This window comes from Diplodia corticola (genome assembly GCF_001883845.1).
Source record: "Diplodia corticola strain CBS 112549 chromosome Unknown scaffold1, whole genome shotgun sequence".
NCBI lineage: Eukaryota > Fungi > Ascomycota > Dothideomycetes > Botryosphaeriales > Botryosphaeriaceae > Diplodia > Diplodia corticola.
Window position 1 is genome coordinate 1327281 of NW_017971480.1, and position 17025 is coordinate 1344305.

Sequence of the window (17025 nt, forward strand, 5' to 3'; positions counted from 1 at the left end):
TCCACTACACTACATAATACCAGTTTATAACACATCAATGACACGGTGCATCAGTTCCCGTAACTACCTCAAGATTCCTGCGAGAGCACGTGAGCTACGAAATCTGCAGGTCCATCTGGTGCTAGTGTATTAGTAGCCCACTCCGTCTATCCGAAGTCAAGCTGTGGAGTTTCCGGAGGAGCTTCAGCTCCTGGTCTCGGATAAAATGCTGAGCCACGACAAAGCCAAACGCTTTAATATCCCAGTCCCCCGCATTCCTGACTTATGTATTAACGTTGGCCCAGAATCTCCCAGAGATGTCCCTCTTTCCCAAGCAATCAGCCAAACCCAGCTCACGACCATAGACAGCCCTCATCTTTGCGACCTCGGCGTCACCCACAATCCATCCACTCTCCTCCCCACGGCGTCCAACAGCTCCCCATCCCCCAAAACTCCATCAAACACCTCCCTCCTCTCCTCTCGACCCATCCCCACAAACGCCGCCAACCCATGCGCCGCCGGCCCTCCCCCACCATCACCAGCACTGCCCCTCCCCACCCCCTCCACCTCCTTCTTCTTCAACCTCGCCAGCACCACCTGCGCCGCAAACGCATTCAGCCCCGCCCTCCGCAGGAACAACTCCCACAAGCTCTCTTCCTCCTTCAGCACCGACGACGACGACGACGACGACAACGACGACGGCGACGACGACGACTGTTGCTCCCCACCATCGACGACATCCCCCCCTTCTCCCATACCGCCACCGCCGCCGCCCCTATCCCCAACCAACTCCCCCTCCGTCCGCCCATACGCCGCCATGACGCCGACGACCCAACGCGCCGCGTCCGCCACGCCGCCGGGCACGTACGCGACGGAGACGCGGCAGCGCGGGCTAGCCCCGGCGGCGGCGGCGAAGCCGTGCAGGGCGGCGAGGGCGTCGCAGTCGCGGGCGTCGGGGGGGTGCAGGGGTTGCAGGGGTGGCACAGCGGTGGTGGTGGTGGTCTTGGTGGCGGGATGTTGATCATCGAGGGATGATGCGCCGCTGACGAGGACGATGAGGTGTTGGAGTTTGGTGGTGTGGTGGGCGAGTTCGGTTTGGAAGGTGGTGGTGGTGGTGCTGTGGGGGGCGGCTGCGGTGTTGTTGTTGTTGTTGCTTGCGTGTTGGTTGCTGGGGAGGGCGCGTTGCTTGATGCGTTGGAGGGTGGTGATGAGGAGGCCGGTGGAGGGGGAGAGGAGGAGGTCGGGTTCGGTGGGGGGTTGGTGGTGGTTAATTGGGGTGCTGGTGGTGGTGGAGGTGGAGAGGGGTCTGCTGAAGTCGCGCTCGATGAGGATGGCGCGGGGGTAGAGCCGTTGGATGGTGCGGACGAGTTCGCGGCGTTGGATGAGGAGTGAAGAGGAGATTATGAAAGGTTTTGGAGGCTGTTCGTCCGCTATTGGAGGGGCGGGAAGTGGCATTGGAGATTGGCTGCTTTCGACTGCTCGCTTCGAGGCGTCCGAAATAGAAGCCTCTACCTTGGCGTTATCCTGCTGTTTCTCTTCAGGTGGACGTTTCTCCAAAGGTTGCTTTGTATTCATCGTTCCGCTGTTTATCTGCATAAACTGTTCCAGTGAGTTTGATGCCGAGAACAATCCGCCGAGCATGAACTGATTCTCCAGCCGGGTGGATTCGTGAACAGCATTCTCATTCGTCTTTTGTTTCTTTTGCGGTTGATAAATGACACTCTCTTTCGACAGAGACTCTGGGAGTCGCTTGGCTAATTCTGCTGAGGCGTTCGCAATCTCAGATTTCCTCTTCTGTAACAGTGAACCAAGGTCATCGCCAGGCTCAAAGTGCCAAGGCAAAATCTCTTCGTCTTCATCCTCGGGCTGGTCAAGAACGCGTAGTCCTTCATGTTTCCAGGCCAGGGAGCTACTGTCGACGATATCTACATCTCCCATTGGCGAGCTTCCTATCATTTTGTTCAGAGCCGCGTCATGTTGTATTTCCTCCGCTACGACTGTTTTGGAAAGATTCCTCGGGAAGGCCCACCATTTCAACTCCCCGTCTTGTTTGTTCGACTCAGGCCACTTTGGGGTAATTTTGAGCTCCTCTTTGGCACAATAGGAGAGAAGCCTGGCTTGAGCTTCTAACTCGGTCGAGATACCATCTTTCTTCAGTGATGCTCTCAGGCCAAAAGAGTGCCAAGGGGCAATCGGAATTTCAAAATCCAGGTCCGGGACTTCGACACGTTTGGTGGTGTCCGCTTCATGTAGTTGTTCGTGTTCGGCCCTCCAATCAGCCCTCTTCGCGATTGGCGCCATGTCTTCTTCGAAGAAGGCATCAAAATCATTCTCAGAATCCAACACAGCATTTCCATCCTCATACTTGGACGGGATCTCCATTGGGTATGTGATGTATTGGAGCATTTCATCAGGAAACGACACTGACTTTGTATTTTTCGCCGGTGATCGAAATGGTGGCGTAATGTTTGCAGGGGGCGTAAGCGGAGTTTCGATCTTGAGCTCGGCTGCGCGTCGCCTTGGCTTGAAGGAGGGTGCTGTCGTTTCAACCTCAAGATCTTCAATGCCATCCCATAACATTGGGTCTTCGGTGTAGTACTTGAGGCCCGGCACATCATCAGTGTCAATCCTGTCCTCTTTCGATATCCTAGCCTCCAAAGCTTCGGCCTCGACAGCTATAGAATCAGTAGTCCCGGAGAGTAGTTGGACCTGTCCGGTAGGTGATGATGAGGACGGATCAGGGACATGAGTGAACTCAGGGCTGAGAGGAAGTAGCGGTGGAGTGATAGGCTGAATCAGTCGTCTTTTGACGGGTGCGGAGTCTGGTATGTCCGGCTTATCTGGCCGCTTCATCACTGACTGAAGATAGAGAAGTGCCTGCTTTTGAACGTCAAGTCTGTCGGATGCGATCTTGCCGTGGAATTCATGCGAGAAATTGCGACACTGTAGGGGCCAAGAGAGTCCTTCATCTTTTTCGTCATCTGTATGCTCGAGGGGAAGCGTCACATCCGTCAGATTAAGAGACTCGCGCTTCCTAAACCGAAAAGAGTCAAGCTCATGATCAATCCTCAATAAAGGCGTCTCGACCTTCAAGTGACGCGTCAGATGAGGAGGGCAGTAGGCGTCGGTCACCTGAGGAGAACTCCGGAGCGCGAATACTGAGTTCAATAGATGCGCTGCTGCAGAATCTATCTCAAGGCGCTCGGAAGTGCCAACTGGTTGAGTGAATTGGAACTGTGGGCAACCGGAAGGATCGCTGAGTTCTTGAGCTAGGAAAATAGGTGCTTGCGGGAGGTGTCGAGAGTCGAGAGGGCTTTCACGCGTGTAGTCTCTGCAGATGCGATGGAAGCGTGCGTATGCCAGGACAGACGCGTCTCGAGCGAGTGTCTGCTCACCAGGCTTCTGTGTCACTGCGGCCATTGTAGTCAGGCCATCAGAAACTGATGTTTTCTCATCCAGTGTGGCGAGGTCGAGTCATGAGATGTCAGAGTCGAAAGGTGGACGGGTTCGAGAGGTGCGCGACGCGACGCGTCAGGACCCTGATCCACGTCGTCACATGAGGCAGTCGCCTAATTCACCACACACTTACGCAGGCGAGCAAGACAATAAAATTCACATCCTGCGACGGCCGGTCATATGGTATGCAAAATTCTGGTATTCGATGCTCTAATCCAAATCATTCCCTATACCTCCCATCATCCAAAACCGGACTACACATGCACCCTGATCAAGTTGGTATTGTATGCTCTCCCATAAACGCCCGCTAAACTCATAATCTGGATGGAAAATCTAACGCTGAAACGCTTCACGATGGCGCAGAATGAAACGCACTTAATCGTTGTAGTTGACGATGCCAGAGCCATCTTTGTTGACAGGCGGAAGTCCGTACTTGGCGTTGAGCTCCTCTTCCTGGGACTTGCCATCCTCGGAGAAGTATGGGCGCTCAGCCTGGCAGCAGACGCGCACAGCGTGACGACGGTGAGGGGCGAAGCCGTACGAAGCGGAGTGGTTGGTGACGCGGTTGTCCCAGAACGCCACGTCGTTCTTGTTCCATTGGAAGCGGACGTGTGCCTCCTGAGTGGTGGCGATGATCTCGTTGAGGTAAGAGATGATGTGGTCGCTCTCGACCTTGGGAACACCCTTGATCTTGGTGACGAAGCCAGGGTTGAAGAACAGAGACTTCCATCCGGTCACGGGGTGGACGCGGATAAGCGGGTGCTCGGTGACAACGGGGTCACGGCGGACAGTACGGCCCATCTGGGTCGAGCCGTCGGCCTGGATCTGGGCCGAGTGGATAGCAGTCAAGCTCTCGAGGTACTTCTGCATGTACGGCGACATGGCGTCGTACGCAGCGTACTGAGAGGACCAGAGGGTGTCACCACCACCGCCACGGCCGGGGCCGGTAAGCAGCTTCAACATGGTGTACGAGGGAGGCTGGACCTCGTATGTGACATCAGAGTGCCAGAGGAAGGTAGGAGTGAACAGCGAACGGAGGTCCTTGTTGCCCTCAGTGAAGACAACGTGGACATCCTCCAGGCCCTCACGGCGCGGGACCGAAGTGGTGGCGTGCTTGTGCAGTTGACCGAAGTAGGCACCGAGCTCACGCTGGGCGTCGATGTCGAGGTCATCTTGGTCGCGGAAGAAGACAACGCCACGAACGGCAATCAGGCGGGCAAGGTCGTTCTTCTGAGCGTCGGTGAGCTGCGAGAGCTTGACGCCGTGGATCTCGGTGCCAATCTTGGGGTTGTAGTCGAAGACGTCGGTGGCACCAGCCAACAGGTTGCGGAAGTTGGGGTCTCCCTTCAGACCCTTATCCTCGTAGGGGATGGGACCGAGAGCGGGCCACTTGATGTCCGGGAAACGGGGCTTGAGGTCATCGTACTCGTACGTCTCGTGAGTCTCGGCGGGGACGTGGCCAGGCTCGTAGCTGAGGGTGGATGGCGACTTGGTCGTGATGGATTTAAGGTTCTTGGGAGCGGGGGCGGCTACCTCAGTGGCAGTAGTCTCCTGGAGGTATGGAGCCATTGTGAACAAAGAGCGGTCGTGACAAGGAGGTAAGGACGGGTGGTGTGGAAGACTTGACAGCGGAGACTGGTGCTGGTTCTGGAAGACAGAGGAGCGGGAGCGGGAGATATATAGGCAGGCAGTGGACTGAGTGGACTGAGCTGGACGGCAGCGGACGGATGAAGCTGCGGCAATCCGGAGTGGTGACTTGGACCATCAGCGGTGCGTAAGACGCGGCAGGTGCGACCTGGGGCTTTGGTTGCGCGATCCGCGAGGGCCAGCACCTCATCATCACAAAGCCATACCCACATACGCTAACCGCGCACTGAGCACGTTTGATTACTGCATCAGGGCATGAATCACGGCCGAGGGCGGTTACGCATCATTCTTGCAGCGATGTCGTCGTTGCGGGAGGCTGAGCCTAGCCGGGCGCTACCCCGGATCGGCGCGGGCTGTCGAGGCTGGCCAGCAGCAGCAAGAGGTGGCTGTCGACGATGCGTGCAGCCCGCGGGACGCGGTGCTGGGGATCTTGGAATCCGCGCATGCGGCTCTCGATCTGCTGCACGCCGACGTTCGAGAAGCGCGGGCGAAGCCTGGGTGCTGGGCGGAGGGCCGCGCTTCCCCAGCCCAGTCAGCCCAGTGGCCGCCGAGTTCGGCCCAAAGAGGCAAACGACAAGCACGCCATCGATCTCAAGAATCACGAACGAACGTGCGACTGCGCACCCGCGCCGCCCACGCCAGCACAGCACCCGCCCACCTCCAGCCTGAAACTTCCAAACCCTTCCAAAGAGGCAACCGAGCCCCTGGTCGATCTCTGCCCTACGCCTACCCGACGCCCCGGCCTGGCCTCGCACTGGCTGGCTTTACTTAACCTGCTACATCCCCAGGCCGCGCACGACGACGCGACGGCCTCTGCGACATTCCGATCTGCCAGCAACGCCAGTGCAGGGCCTCTCCGCCCTCCGCGACGCGTCTACCCGCCATCTACACCGCCTTAGGCCCTCCCGCCTGCCGTCATGCCCCGTCACGGCCTAATTGGTCTGCCCATCCTCCCTGAAACTTCCTTCTCCAAAATAGCGTATGTGGGGCAGACTGCCTTGATGCGAGCGAAACGCTCGCTCTGCCAACCAGATGTGACCCCGTTCTCATGAGCCATCAAGCGTGGGGAGATGAAGACGCGTGGACGCCTTGTCCTCTGCTTATCCCTGAGGCCTGGTGGCCACTGGCATGCCTCGCTCATTGCATTCAGGGGAGATCGATCGAACAGCGTGTTTCTCTCGTGGCTATGCATCGATGCCCATTCTGAAACCTCATCCAAGCAACGAAAGCCTCCATGTCTGGAACATCGATGGCGTCTTTTGGACAACAGATGGTGGCATTGATGTGATACCATTTTCCTGCATTTCGAAAACATACTCTGCAGCTAAAAAGCGCACAATGGGCCATGTATGCAACTAATCCTTTCAACCCCACTCCCTTGCTCGAACCGGCCTGCCATCCACTAAGTGACTTCGAGTCTGACCATCTTCTGTTAGTCTGACTGGCTGGTTGGAGCAACAGGTCGGAAGCATAAAAAACTGTGAATGTGATTGTGGCACGCGAGGGTCGATTTCACGGAGGCTACGAACTTTCTTGCAAAACGAAGCCTCATGTCGTGTCAACGCATCGGGGACTATTGAGGCAATCAAGGGTAGGACCACTTTGGGGTATACCGTTTGACACCAAATCCTACAACCGAAAGAGCGGTGACTTCTTCGAGTACAGAGGCTGGTTCTACAAGGACTAAGGTTCGACCGATCCGTGGACTGCTGTGCTTAATCCTGAGGAGCATCCTCTTCCTGCAGCTCAGTAGACTCCGATTGTCGTGCCTCTTACTGCCCACCATGGTATATAGTACGGGGTTTACGGAACGCACCCGTCGCCGAGGGCAAAGTCACCTGGGACCAATCCAGGACCTGCATAGGAGAAGAGCTGGGTCAGAGATGGGTTTTAGAAAATGTATATCAGAGCGATACCGACAATGGTGGATCTATCCAGCATGGGAACAAGAATTTCAAATCGAGAATGTTACAAATATGGATTAAACTCTCAGTCTCTCGGGATATATGGTTTCAGGAGATGCATTATTTTATACTTGCATCTACGTCGGGATATCTGCTTCATCTCCTCATGAGGAAGGGATTCTTGAACCTACATCTATGTCGAGATATCTGCTTCGATTGCCTACGCAAAAAATCGCCGTAGTTCAATATCTTCCTGCACCTACAGTAGGTGTGACGTTAGGAGTCTTTCTGTTTTCCACAAATCAGCCGTCCGGTTGTAATCAAGTATGGAGAACACGGCATTAAGTTGCTGAAATGGTAGCTTGTTTTCATCCTTTTGTCAAGTCCAAAACTTCCTCGAGTTCTCGCCTTGGTTGTGCCAATGCTGGTATTCGTCACAGCTCCCATTTTCCCCATGTTCACGCCTCATCATACCTGATCCGTACTGATCCTGTAATGCCCCTATTAAAGTATAGAACGCCGCCCAATACCCAGTGCAACACCCGAATTCAAAGCTGGTGACCTGAGCCTCCTCCCCCTCACCAACCCCCTCTTCCTCGCCGTCCTCCTCTGAACCCTCCCTGACCGCCTCCATATCCGCCGAACTGGCCTTGACCACCTTGACCACCGAAACCGCCGCCTTGTTGCGCCTGCTGCGCCGCGGGGCCGGCGGGCGGGCCGCCCTGCATGCCGCCCATACCCTGCATACCCTGCATGAACTGCTCGAAGCTCATCTGCGACGGGTCCATGCCGGACGCCAGCATGTGCTGCGCCATTTGCTGCATCATGTTCTCGTCGAGGCCGGGCATGCCGGGCATGCCGCCAGGCATCCCTCCGTTCTGCGGCTGCTGGCCGCCCTGCGGCTGTTGTGCTGCGGGGCCGGTGGGCGCGCCGGGGACAGGCGGAGCGGCCGACGGCGGGCCGGCCGGAGGCATTCCAGGCATGAGCGGCATGCCGCCGTTGAGCATCATCTCGAATTTGGCCGTCTCGGCCTTTTGGTCCTTGAGCGTGTTGGTCATGGTTTGCTGGCGCAGGCAGTACGTCGTCCATGTGAACTCGTCGAAGCCGTAGTTGAAGTAGTCGGACTGGTCGGCGCCGGGGAGGCGCCACGGCTTCTCGTGCTCGGCGAGGTCTGTTGTGGGTTAGCATCTGCGCGCGCTGCGGAGGGGTTGAGAAACAAGCCTTACCAGCATCGACATCCAGATCTGTTATGGGCTTGCCCACAGGATCATAAATCGGGACTGCGTTGACGTCGAGGTTTGAGGTGCGGACTTCAGGGTAGGCCGAGCCGGGTTTTGAAGATGCTGCTGGAGCGGCGCTTCCAGCTTTGGTTCCGGCAGGTTGTGCTTGCTGTCCTTTGGCGGCGTCTGCGGGCGCGGCGCGCGAGGTTTCCGACTTGAAGGATGTGTTGAAGGAGGCACCGCGCTGGCTATTGCTCGTGTCAATGGGGCGCACTCATACGGCGGAACATTTGATCTGTACGTACGAAGCTGGTTCTGGTGCTGGCGCGTCTTTGCTTTCTACAATGATTTCGATATCCTAATGCAGCAGTCTGCATTAGCACTCGGAAGCCTGAACTCGGCAACAGAGTGGGGAATGTGTACCGAATCGCTGCTATCATCTTCTTCTTCCTCTTCGCCTTCTTCGAGCGAGTCGTCCATCTTATCGTCCTTTGTAGTTTCGTCACCGTTGGCGGGCTCGTCCTGCTTGACGGCCGGGCCGCTGTCGTCGCCGTAAAAATCGTCGTCCTCTTCCATGGTTTCAGGTCGATGTATGTCCGGGTATGGAAGATGGAATCCGCAAAAAATGAGCGTCGTCGTCCGCGGCTATTCGAGGAGCGGTGTTCTTGCGGGTCCCTGTTGGGGAGTGAGCTAGGCGGGCAGACAGGTTGAAGCTGCGGCGGGCGAGGTGGAGCTGTCGGCGCGCGAAGCTTGGACGCCGCAGCTTTTCGCGACAACGCCCGAGCAGCTGACGGCCGTGACAACAACATCAACTGACTGTGTCTCCTCGCGCCCGCGCCCGCGCCCGCGCCCTTTCGCTCCGCCCGCCCAAGTCTTGCCAGACCGCTGCCAGTGCCGGATCTCGATCCTCTCCGTCTGGAACGTATTTGGGGTATTTGGAGTAGTAACAATGTCGTTTGGAGGACTGGGAAAGTCGGGCGGCTTGAGTATCAACACGGGCGGTAGCTCTTCGCTTTTGTAGGTTTGGAACACGACTGCGCATCAATTGTGACATGTACGCGGCAGTTGCTAACTTGCGCTTTCCTGCAGCGGCAGCTCGACCAGCGCCAGCCAGCCCCAGAGCAGTGGCGGCCTCTTTGGCGGCACCGCCTCGACCTCGCAACCTCAGAGCGGCGGCCTTTTCGGCTCTTCGACGAACAATGCAGCCCCGGCGACTCAAGGCAGCAGCCTCTTTGGAGGCGCCCTTAACAAGCCCGCTACGCCGGCTGCCACCACTGGGGGTGGGCTCTTCGGCGGAGGCGCTGCGCCAGGGTCGACGCCCGCCTCGCAACCTCAGACCGGCTCCTCATTGTTCGGCGGCGCGTTAGGCCAAAACCAGCAGCAAGGTCAGCAACAGCAAGGCCAGCAACAGCAGCAGGGCGGAGGTCTCTTTGGCAACACCGCCCAGGCAACGCAAACGCCCGCTCCATCTTTGTTGTACGCCCCAGCGCCCTTTGTCACACACAACCGGAATGCTTGGCTAACTCCTCGTACAGTGGAAGCAGCACCGCGCAGAACCAAAGCAAGCCTTCTCTATTCGGGAGTACTACGACCGCCACACAACCTCAGCAACCCTCTCTCTTCGGCGGCTCCGCCATGAACAACTCTCAACAGCCAGCGGGCGGCGGCATGTTTGGCTCCACCCAGAACAATGCTGGCATGCAAGCAACCGTTCCGGGCGTCCGTATCGACATTAGTCAGGTCCGCGGATCGACGCGCTTCTCCGACCTCCACGAAGATATGCAAAAGCAGATCGAACAGATGGATTCGCTCATCCAACAACAAATCTCACATCACGACCAATGCCAGGCCTTCATCGACGGCCGCTTGAAGGAAAATATTTCATATCTGCCCAACGATGTCGAGTGGGTCAACGGCAAGTGCGAAGCCGTCGAGACCGCCCTGGACAACGACTCGCAGGCCATTGCCCAGCTCAAGCAAACAATCAAGAAGGATGTCGAGAATGCGCGCATCAGCTTCCGCGTGCTTGAGAATCTCAAGTTGCCCACTCAGTTCCACTATGCCGGTTCAATGTGGAGCGCTGCACCTGCTCCCGCCAAGTCAGCTTCGCCAGACGATGCCTCAGCGGACGAAGGCAACACCGACCTCGTTTCTTTCTTCAGCAGCCAAACCGACGAGATGGCCGATACGCTGAAGCAACAAGCCCGCCTACTTACCGAGCTCGAGCAGCACCTGCGCACCGTCGAAGGAAATGTGATGCAGCAGTCTCAGGAACTTATGGCGCGCCGGGGCGCTGGCACCGCCGAGGAGCACCACGAGAACAAGCTCAGGGAGTTGGCCCTCCTCTTCCAGGAGATCCAGAAGGCTATTCTCAACGAGGCACAGAACGTCGGAGACTGCAGGGAAAAGGTTATCGAGGCGACTATTGGTACTACGGGAATGGGAAGATGAATGGCGGACTAGGGCAAGATACTCTGGAGTCTTTGTTTGGAAACTGGGTGGCAGGGAATGGCGTTTGTCCAAGAGTATTGTCCATCGGTTGAGTAAAGAGCCCTGTAAAAAGATACTCGAGGCTGGGATGTGGCACAATTAATCTCCCACAAAGACGAAGAGAACGGGGGCATTGGCCCTTTTTGCTTTTGACAAAGACTCAAGCTACATCGTAACAGTCTACATCGTAACAGTGACTGTGCGGTATGCGCAGCCGCAAACCTCGCCCACATATACCTTCAACTATGTTCGCACGGGCCGATAGTTTCTCACCCGGCTTCACCCATTGCGTTCGCTCACGAGTGCCCGCTTACCGCCCTGGGCACATACGGCTCTTCCAAGTACTTGATTTCCTCGTCCGTCAGCTCCTTTCCTGTCACCTTGACCGCCTCGTCTAGCCTCTTCACACTGCTGAGCCCGACGATGGGAATGGCGCCCTTCTGCAATATCCACGCCAACGCCACCTGCGACATGGCCCAGCCCTTCTTCTTGGCTAGCTCCTCCACACGGCTAATGATCTGATTGTCGGCGTCCGTTACTGGAACATTGATCGGGAGATCCTTCATGGCCTTGGTGCGATCCGTCTCGGGCGTGTCCAGCGGCCGCGCGAGCAAGCCGCGGAAGAGAGGCGACCAGGGAATCAGGCCGACGCCGCTTTCTTTACAGAAGGGGATCATTTCACGCTCCTCTTCTCTACAGTCAAGGAGCAAATTGTCAGCAATGCCATTGGGGTAACGAGGAGAAGGATGTGCCGGAGAGAACGGGGAAAACAACGGCCAGCGGGCTTCTTACCTATAGCACAAGCTGTAGTGGTTCTGCATGCTGACGAACTTTGTCCAGCCGCGCCTCTCGGCGGCGAACTGCATCTTGGCGAACTGGTAGGCCCACATGGAGCTGGCGCCGATGTAGCGCACCTTGCCGGCGCGCACGAGGTCGTGCAGGGCCTCCATGGTCTCCTCGACGGGGACCTCGGGGTCGAAGCGGTGGATCTGCAGCACGTCGATGTACGACGTCTGCAGGCGCTCGAGGCTGGCGTCGACGGCGTTGAAGATGGCGGCGCGCGAGAGGCCGCCCTGGTTGACGTAGTCGCGCGTGTCGCGCGCCTGCGGGTACTGCATCGTGCTGAGGCCGGGCGTCTCGCCGACGTAGCCGAAGCATTTGGTCAGCAGCACGACTTTGCGGCGCGGGATCTGCGCGTGCTTGAGGAAGCGCCCGATCAGCTCTTCGGAGACGCCGTTGGAGTAGATGTTGGCTGTGTCCCAGGAGTTGAGACCGCGGTCGTATCTGCAGGTATGGTCAGGGATGATGAGAGAGGGAGATGGGAGGGAAACTGTACGCTGCCTGGAGGAGCTTGAAGACTTCGGCTTCGTCGTGGACAACCCAGTTTTGCCAGTCCTTGTGGCCGATAGACATGGCGCCTAGGATAGGGACGGAGACACGCAACCCGGAGGTTCCGAGCTGCTTGTAAGTGACCTGCGTGGCGTCGATGCTGGCTTGCAGGTCCTGGGGTATATCAGAGTTGGCCATGGCGTCGATTTGTTCTGGTGACTTGGTATGAAGCAATGCTGAGGGCGAGTTTGACTGTGGGGAGGAGAGCGGGAAGAAGATGAGAGAAGTCTACTGTGTATGATGCAAAGTATATATGTTATGGATCCAGAACGCGGCAGTTCCGCATCTCCGAACGCGTATAGTTTAGGTTTTGAGCACTGATGATGTCTTGAGCGGATATAGCGGAGTTTACTGCAAAGTCCATACATTTGTGAGGCCTACTACGTAGTACCTCTCGACGGCCCGGGCTGAGGATGAAGGCCTTGGCGATGCGTCCCCGCGCTGTCCCCACTGGATCACGCAACTCCGTTACTCAATCAGGAAAGTGGGCGTAGGCGGTCTGCAACCCTGGTTTGTCAAGCTGCGTCTGGTGCCGTCCCGCGCCGGCAGAACAGCAACAAAATACCACGGCACTCTTCGTCAGAGGTGCTCAAGTGCTGTGGCGGGACCGACGTTGTGAGAAATTCCACACTAATAAGAATTCCCAAATTTACGTGTAGATCTACAGCTCGATGCCTGCGAGTATTGCATCGTGTGTCAGCGACCGTCCAGGGGAAATTGACATCAAAACAGTTGGTGAAGTAGCAGACGCACGCATGACAGGTATGGTGACACTAGGGAACTAGTTCGCTGATGGAGACAACGCCTCGTGTGCGCAGCACGGGCCGGGTTCGTGGAAGACAGGCACATAAAAGTGGTTTATTTCATTTTGCCCTGGCTGCTGCATCCTACCAATCAAATGAAAACAATGCTAGCCAGTCATCTTGATAACGGCCGGGGAATGAAGAAGGAGGAGCGGATGTTGAAGGCCGGAGCGCCGGTCGAATCGCCACGTGCAGTAGGTACGGCCGCTGAGCGTCGACGCGAGTCGAGACGATAAACGTCACCGTGCTGTCTCCTCTCCTCCTCCAACAATCTCCCTCCAGGCAGCCATCCCGACCGCGACCGCCCACATTGACGCGACTGAACCAGGACACCTGGCTCAGGAACACACCCATCCACATTCTATCCGCGAATTTTTATGCACTCAGAGCTCTCTGACGTTATCACCAACGCGTCCACCAAATCCGTCGCGCCCGAATCGCCCGCTCCCTCCCAGCATGGCCTCGACTCTGCAGATCGCTTGCCCCCGCTCCGCTCTGGGAGTGCGGTGGGAGCAGACATCGGCGCACCAGACGCGACGGGCGACGCGCTCCCTGGTGCCCATGCGCGCGCCGACCTCGATGCCAACGAAAACGCTCGATTGAAGAAGCCCAGCCCGCCGCCACGCAATCGCATCGCCGAGTATGAGAATGCGCTGTCGCCCTCGCCGCAGAGGAAGCCAGAGGGCCCTATATTCGAGGTCATCAAGAAGAGCCGCAAGGCTGGAGACAGAAGTTCGCCTGTGGCGAAGCTGCCAAATGGTGATTTGCCGCTTCCACTGCGTGTGCTCGTCCCGCCACAATGACTGATTGCCTCCCAGAAATTCTGACTCATGCCCTATCCCACCTGCCACCGAACGACCTCTCCGCAGTCGCACTGGTGTCACGCCGCTTCCATTCACTCGTCACTACACCTCATGCTTGGAGAGTCGCATTTGCGCGCTACTTTCCTGGCCCTGACTCAATCACCATAGGTGCAGACTACGTGGCTGAGGATGGTGACCAAGAAACCTTGCGCTCCGACAGAAGAGCCTTTGCTAGACTTACGGCGCTTGCATCATGGAGGAGCGAGTACATTCTGCGCACTCGACTCTTGCGGTCGCTTGGCCGGGGAAAGCCTATGGCACTGCCAACGCAATCGGCAAACTCGCGCTCAAGCACTAACCAGACTCCCCAAGCCATCATTATGTACAATTCACAGCTCTTCACGACTGTCAACCACTTGCATGCAACCTTTGGCAGTGGATTCAACAAGCGTCTCCCACTGTTCATTCATGGAGCCAACGATATTGGCATGGCGTCTACCAGCGATCCAAGTGCCGGAAAGCCGGATGGATGGGGCCTTTCGGACCCCCAGTTCTTCCTCCAATTCTTCGAACGCTTCCCTGGAGAAGCCCAATGGGGCCTCGGATCGGGCAATCTGGTTGGCAACCCCAATGTTCTCGACGTGAGCCAACCTTACGGTATGGTGCATGGCGAAGGTTCTCCTGGCGGGAGCATCTATTATCGTTCCACCGAGGAAATGCGCGGCCGTTTCTTGGCTCTGCCCATGGAGCTTAGCTCACCAGAGCTTGGTATTCCCCGGCTGCTTGTGTCAACCGAGGCCATTTCGTCCGTGTGGATCGCGAAATCTGCTTCAGTCCCTACTCTCTCAGAAGGGTTGGTTGGCATGTTGTGCGGCTCATCATCAGGCGTCGTTTCAGCCTACAGTCTCGGTACTAATGGCCTGCAGGACTCGCGCCTGGGCCGTGGTGAGCTCACGGCACGCTGGGTCCTTAGTCCCGGTGTTCCCATCATTGCTTTAGCAGTGGACGATGCTTACTCTCCTCGACGACAAGGGCAGGAACGTATCTGGTGTATCGCCCTGAACGCTCTTGGTGAACTGTTCCATTTGACCAAGTTTCCGAAACGGCCCACTGTCCCTAAAGGCACACGTGTCGATGAGCCCATCCTAGAGCGGCTTGCATGGGCAACTGGACGTACTGTCTACTGGAACATCGTGGAGCCTAGCAGACGTATTGCGCGTCCGGATCCTTATCGCGAGAGGACGGTAGATGGAAGCTACTCTCCTCGTTCCTCGTGGAATGGGATGTGCCTGACCGAGGAGCAAATCAAGGCTGAGACCCTGGAGATCAATGCTTTCTTGAGGATGAAGCCGATTGACTTCCGTACGATGTGCCTTGGTTGGGACATGAGACGGAGGATGGAAGTTGATTTCGCTGGGGACGATAGCAACAGCGCTGGCGAAGCTCTTGTCGTGTTCGACTGCGGCCTGGAAGAAGACTCATTGGCTTCTGCAAAACGGTTCACGCGTCTCAAGGTTCCTACGCAATCAGAGAGCAAGCCAATGCCTAGGGAGGTTGCCGATATTGTCAACGCTACTCAGCCATCTCTCTTTGGTGGCACTGATGCTCCATCTCGGCCACCTTCTACAACACGTCCACGTCAGTCATCGGTTCTCTCCTCCAGTGCTGTATCGCCTGAGAGCCAAGACCTAGTGGAAGAGTGGAGGTGCTCCCTGCTTTCGTTCAATGGCGCGAAATCCGTCGAGGTGACTACAACAACCTTGGATGCGTCCATGTATGCGACCATGACCCTGTCTGAGGATCCTATATTCGGTTTCTCTGGCTCGTCCACAGCATCTTCTCCCTATTCATCGCCGTTCTCGGACCAGAGCCAACCCGCAAACCCCGCAGATGTCCCTGGCCAAAGGGCCAGATTCGTTGCCGCTGGAACAGATACTGGGAGTATCTTTGTGTGGGATATGCGTACCGCGGTTGCGAAATCCACGGATCTGGTCAACACTATCGAGCCCGTGCGAATCATTTACACGGACTCGCCCCAGATTTCGTGCCTTGCAATGAGCGGATTGTACCTCGTCCACGGTGGCAACGACGGCTTGGTGCAGGCATGGGACCCTCTGGCATCCAGCATGCAACCCATCCGGACTCTCAACTCTAGATTCTCGTCCCGTGCCCGTCGCAGGTTGGTCCAGGCGCAAGCTTCTCCGCAAGGGGTGGGAATCAACCTGTTCGCTGCGGGAGCCATATGTCTGGATCCTGATCCGACAGTCCTCCGTGGCATGGTATCTCTCGGTACCCATCTACGCTATTGGAGTTACAGCTCTAGTGCAGCGGACCAGTACAAGAGCAACAAGCGGCGCGTGCGACGTTCAGAACGAGGGAGCAACAATGGTGGCAGCGGACCAGGCTTCTCTGCTTCAGGGCGATCGAAGATCAACGCCTTCATTTCCGCCGAGAAGCACGAGATGGAAAGGGAAAAAATCAATCGCCAACGTGAAGCTGATCGTCTTGCCGGTCGTTTCGGTGTCGATCTCCTCGACGATGAAGAGCAGGCTTTGGCGTATGCAACCATGCTGTCTCAAGAGGCGCTTGCAACCGAGGCCGAGAAAAATAAGCAGAGCGAAGCCAGCTCCGTCATCAGCGACACGCCTACCATTCCTGCGACCATGACGCCGTCGAGTAGCCCGCCAGTCAAGAATGAAGAGGAGCTCGACGCAGACCTTGCTGAAGCCATTCGTTTGAGCTTGCAAGAGAATGAGGGATCGACTCCGGCCTTTGGAGAGCTTCCCGCAGCTCCAATTGACAACGGGTTTGACATTCCCATCAGGTATGCTAAAGGCCGCAAAGCGTCGCCACCAGCCTCTTCGTCTCATCAGACGTCATGGGCTGAACCGAACGAGGCGGGTGGTGCGGGATCGAGCAAGGAAAAGGAGATGGACGATTTGGAATATGCGATACAGTTGAGTCTGGCCGAGGAGAGGAGCAGAGCTGAACAATTCGGAGAGGATGAAAACGGCAACGCCGACTCGGAGGCCGATGAATTCCCTGCGCTGGCTCCAGTTCCAGGTGCAAAGGGTAAGCGTAGAGCCTGGTGATGATGGTGATTCGACGGCCAAGGGGATTGTGTGACGTCCGATGACGTGGGGATGGAAATGCCAGCGTGGTAGTAGGCATTCCTGTTCAAAAAGATCGATCACTTGCGTTCCCGCACGATACCTTCGTAGCTGCTAGGATTTGCTTTGCTTTCGGTACATAGACTTGTTTGCCTTCGGCTTTGCAATTTAATGCCTTCAATATTATGAATTCGCCATCTTTGAGCACATCCGATCAAGCCGGG

The 17025-nt window shown here is 56.9% G+C and overlaps 6 protein-coding genes across 6 annotated transcripts; 2 read left to right on the top strand and 4 right to left on the bottom strand.

Moving 5' to 3' along the window:
• Positions 1 to 351: 351 nt before the first annotated feature.
• Positions 352 to 3399, bottom strand: BKCO1_1000419 (nucleoporin nup49 protein; the record flags this gene model as incomplete). The annotated part of the gene is made up of 1 exon (XM_020269814.1): positions 352 to 3399. One exon carries the CDS (start codon positions 3397 to 3399, stop codon positions 352 to 354), a length of 3048 nt encoding a protein of 1015 aa, XP_020135070.1.
• A 411-nt stretch (positions 3400 to 3810) lies between these two features.
• Positions 3811 to 5004, bottom strand: BKCO1_1000420 (alpha-ketoglutarate-dependent taurine dioxygenase; the record flags this gene model as incomplete). The annotated part of the gene is made up of 1 exon (XM_020269816.1): positions 3811 to 5004. One exon carries the CDS (start codon positions 5002 to 5004, stop codon positions 3811 to 3813), a length of 1194 nt encoding a protein of 397 aa, XP_020135055.1.
• A 2560-nt stretch (positions 5005 to 7564) lies between these two features.
• Positions 7565 to 8782, bottom strand: BKCO1_1000421 (pre-mrna polyadenylation factor fip1; the record flags this gene model as incomplete). Its single annotated transcript, XM_020269817.1, has 4 exons — positions 7565 to 8157; positions 8213 to 8454; positions 8512 to 8564; positions 8630 to 8782. 4 exons carry the CDS (start codon positions 8780 to 8782, stop codon positions 7565 to 7567), a joined length of 1041 nt encoding a protein of 346 aa, XP_020135056.1.
• Positions 8783 to 9155: 373 nt separating this feature from the next.
• BKCO1_1000422 (nucleoporin nup49) lies at positions 9156 to 10657 on the top strand (the record flags this gene model as incomplete). The annotated part of the gene is made up of 3 exons (XM_020269818.1): positions 9156 to 9223; positions 9296 to 9682; positions 9742 to 10657. 3 exons carry the CDS (start codon positions 9156 to 9158, stop codon positions 10655 to 10657), a joined length of 1371 nt encoding a protein of 456 aa, XP_020135057.1.
• Positions 10658 to 10992: 335 nt separating this feature from the next.
• BKCO1_1000423 (aldo-keto reductase) lies at positions 10993 to 12223 on the bottom strand (the record flags this gene model as incomplete). Its single annotated transcript, XM_020269819.1, has 3 exons — positions 10993 to 11389; positions 11489 to 11980; positions 12033 to 12223. The coding sequence occupies 3 exons, from the start codon at positions 12221 to 12223 to the stop codon at positions 10993 to 10995; spliced, it is 1080 nt and encodes a 359-aa protein (XP_020135058.1).
• A 769-nt stretch (positions 12224 to 12992) lies between these two features.
• On the top strand, positions 12993 to 16783 carry BKCO1_1000424 (f-box and wd domain protein; the record flags this gene model as incomplete). Its single annotated transcript, XM_020269820.1, has 3 exons — positions 12993 to 13086; positions 13231 to 13647; positions 13707 to 16783. 3 exons carry the CDS (start codon positions 12993 to 12995, stop codon positions 16781 to 16783), a joined length of 3588 nt encoding a protein of 1195 aa, XP_020135051.1.
• Positions 16784 to 17025: the final 242 nt, after the last annotated feature.